Source organism: Chiloscyllium plagiosum, unplaced genomic scaffold (assembly GCF_004010195.1).
Source record: "Chiloscyllium plagiosum isolate BGI_BamShark_2017 unplaced genomic scaffold, ASM401019v2 scaf_9452, whole genome shotgun sequence".
Taxonomy (NCBI): Eukaryota; Metazoa; Chordata; class Chondrichthyes; order Orectolobiformes; family Hemiscylliidae; genus Chiloscyllium; species Chiloscyllium plagiosum.
The window spans coordinates 5,974-7,814 of record NW_025202412.1 but is presented as its reverse complement, the minus strand read 5'-3'; the positions used below and the strand labels follow the sequence as shown (position 1 = coordinate 7,814).

The following is a 1,841-nucleotide window of genomic DNA, read 5'->3' as shown; positions in this document are numbered from 1 at the left end:
TGTATGAGTAGTATCAAGTTATGCGAGTATTTGGGCAGTTTCAGTGCTGCCTCGGCAGTATTCGTGGGTCATTTGTTAATGGAATGTGTACCCAGTCACAATCAGTTTGAGTACATCCTTTGGGAATCTTGGTCAAATGGGCTGACCTCACAAGTGTTAACAGAAGGCAATCCTTTCCGAAGACTCTTAGCGACAGGTTTTGGAATCATCCGATACAGGAGATCATCTGTCTTCTTCATCTCATAGTCCAGCATCTTCATGCTCTCCTCAAGTTTGCTTGACTTTTTCTGTTCCTGAAACAATGGAATCAACAAAACGGATGCTATGAATGTGGTGAGGAACCTGAACAACTTGATGCTACACCAGACAACACCGCCACCAACCCTATTACACAATACTACAGTATCACACAGCCCCCAGCACACATTAGTACCACATGGCTCCCAGCACCTCACGGCACCCAAAACTTCATGGCCTCTATAACTCACCTGTACCTAACAGCACCCAGCAGCCCCCAGTACCACACAGCACCCTCTAGTACCACACAGCACCCTCCAGTACCTCACAACACCCAGCACCCCCCAGTATCACACAACACCCAGCACCTCCCAGTACCACACAGCACCCGCGAGTACCACACAACACCCTCCAGTACCACACAGCGTCTTTCAGTGCCACACAGCACCCTCCAGTACCACACAACATCCCCCAGTACCTCACAAAACCCAGCATCCCCAGTACCACACAGCACCTCCCAATACCACACAGCACCTCCCAATGTCACACAGCACCCCCCAGTACCACACAGTACCCAGTATCCCCCAGTAGCATACATCACCTCCCAGTACCACACAGCACCACCCAATACCACACAATTCCCTGCAGCACCACACAGCACCCAGTATCCCCCAGCACCACAGCACCCTCCAGTACCACACAACCCCAATACCCCATTGCCTCCAGTACCACAGGGCCCCCAGTCTGATATGGCCTTCAGCACTCATAAATACCACATAGCCCGCAGTACCCTACAGCACCCATCGAAATCCAACCGCACCCACCAATATCCCACAGCACCCACTGAAATGCACTGACATCCATGTCATGCCTCCAATGTCCTGAGTGCCAGCCCTGCCCCGAGCTGCCATTAACACTGCTTCTTCCATGCTCCAAGACAAACAGACACCAGTCCCCACTCTCTGACCTGGATGAGAGCTCTCTTCAGTTCCTCAGACTGCTGGGTGCCAGCAAGAACCAGGTCTCGGCTCGAATCGTGCATACTGAGGTCATTGATGTACAATCCTGTCTTAAACATAGCACCCAGACTCTCCATTCTGTAACACAAGGCCAACATAGTCATCATTGCATCAATGGTCAGGTACCAACTGTACTTTCTGCCTTCAACTCAGTACTGACTGTCACATGCTCACTGCCCCGTGACCTATCTTTCACTGTCCCTGACCTCTCACTCACTGCCCTAGGCTTCACACTCACCTAGCCCTTACTTCCAATAATCAAATGTTGTCTCATTGTTTAAGAAGGTTGGCAGGATAACCCTGGATAGACAAGTTATGCTGCAGCTTTATAGAACCACACTTGGAATATTGTGTATAGTTCTGGTCACCACACTACCAGAAGGATGTGGATGCTTTGGAGAGGGTACAGAAAAGGTTTACCAGGATGTTACCTGGTATGGAGGATTTTAGTTAGAAAGAAAGGTTGGATAGACTGGGTTTGATTTCACTGGAATGCGACCTAATAGAAGTTTATAAGATTCTGAATGGTATGGATAGAGTGGAAAGTATGAGGACTTTTTCCCAGGGTGGAGAGGTCCGTTACTA

The 1,841-nt window shown here is 49.5% G+C and overlaps 1 protein-coding gene across 1 annotated transcript; it reads right to left on the bottom strand.

Annotated features, from left to right (window-relative positions):
* Nucleotides 1-146: 146 nt before the first annotated feature.
* LOC122546220 (soluble guanylate cyclase 88E-like) lies at nucleotides 147-1,334 on the bottom strand (the record flags this gene model as incomplete). The annotated part of the gene is made up of 2 exons (XM_043685009.1): nucleotides 147-293; nucleotides 1,205-1,334. Coding segments are annotated over 2 exons (277 nt in total), but the record flags the coding sequence as incomplete, so codon positions are not given.
* Nucleotides 1,335-1,841: the final 507 nt, after the last annotated feature.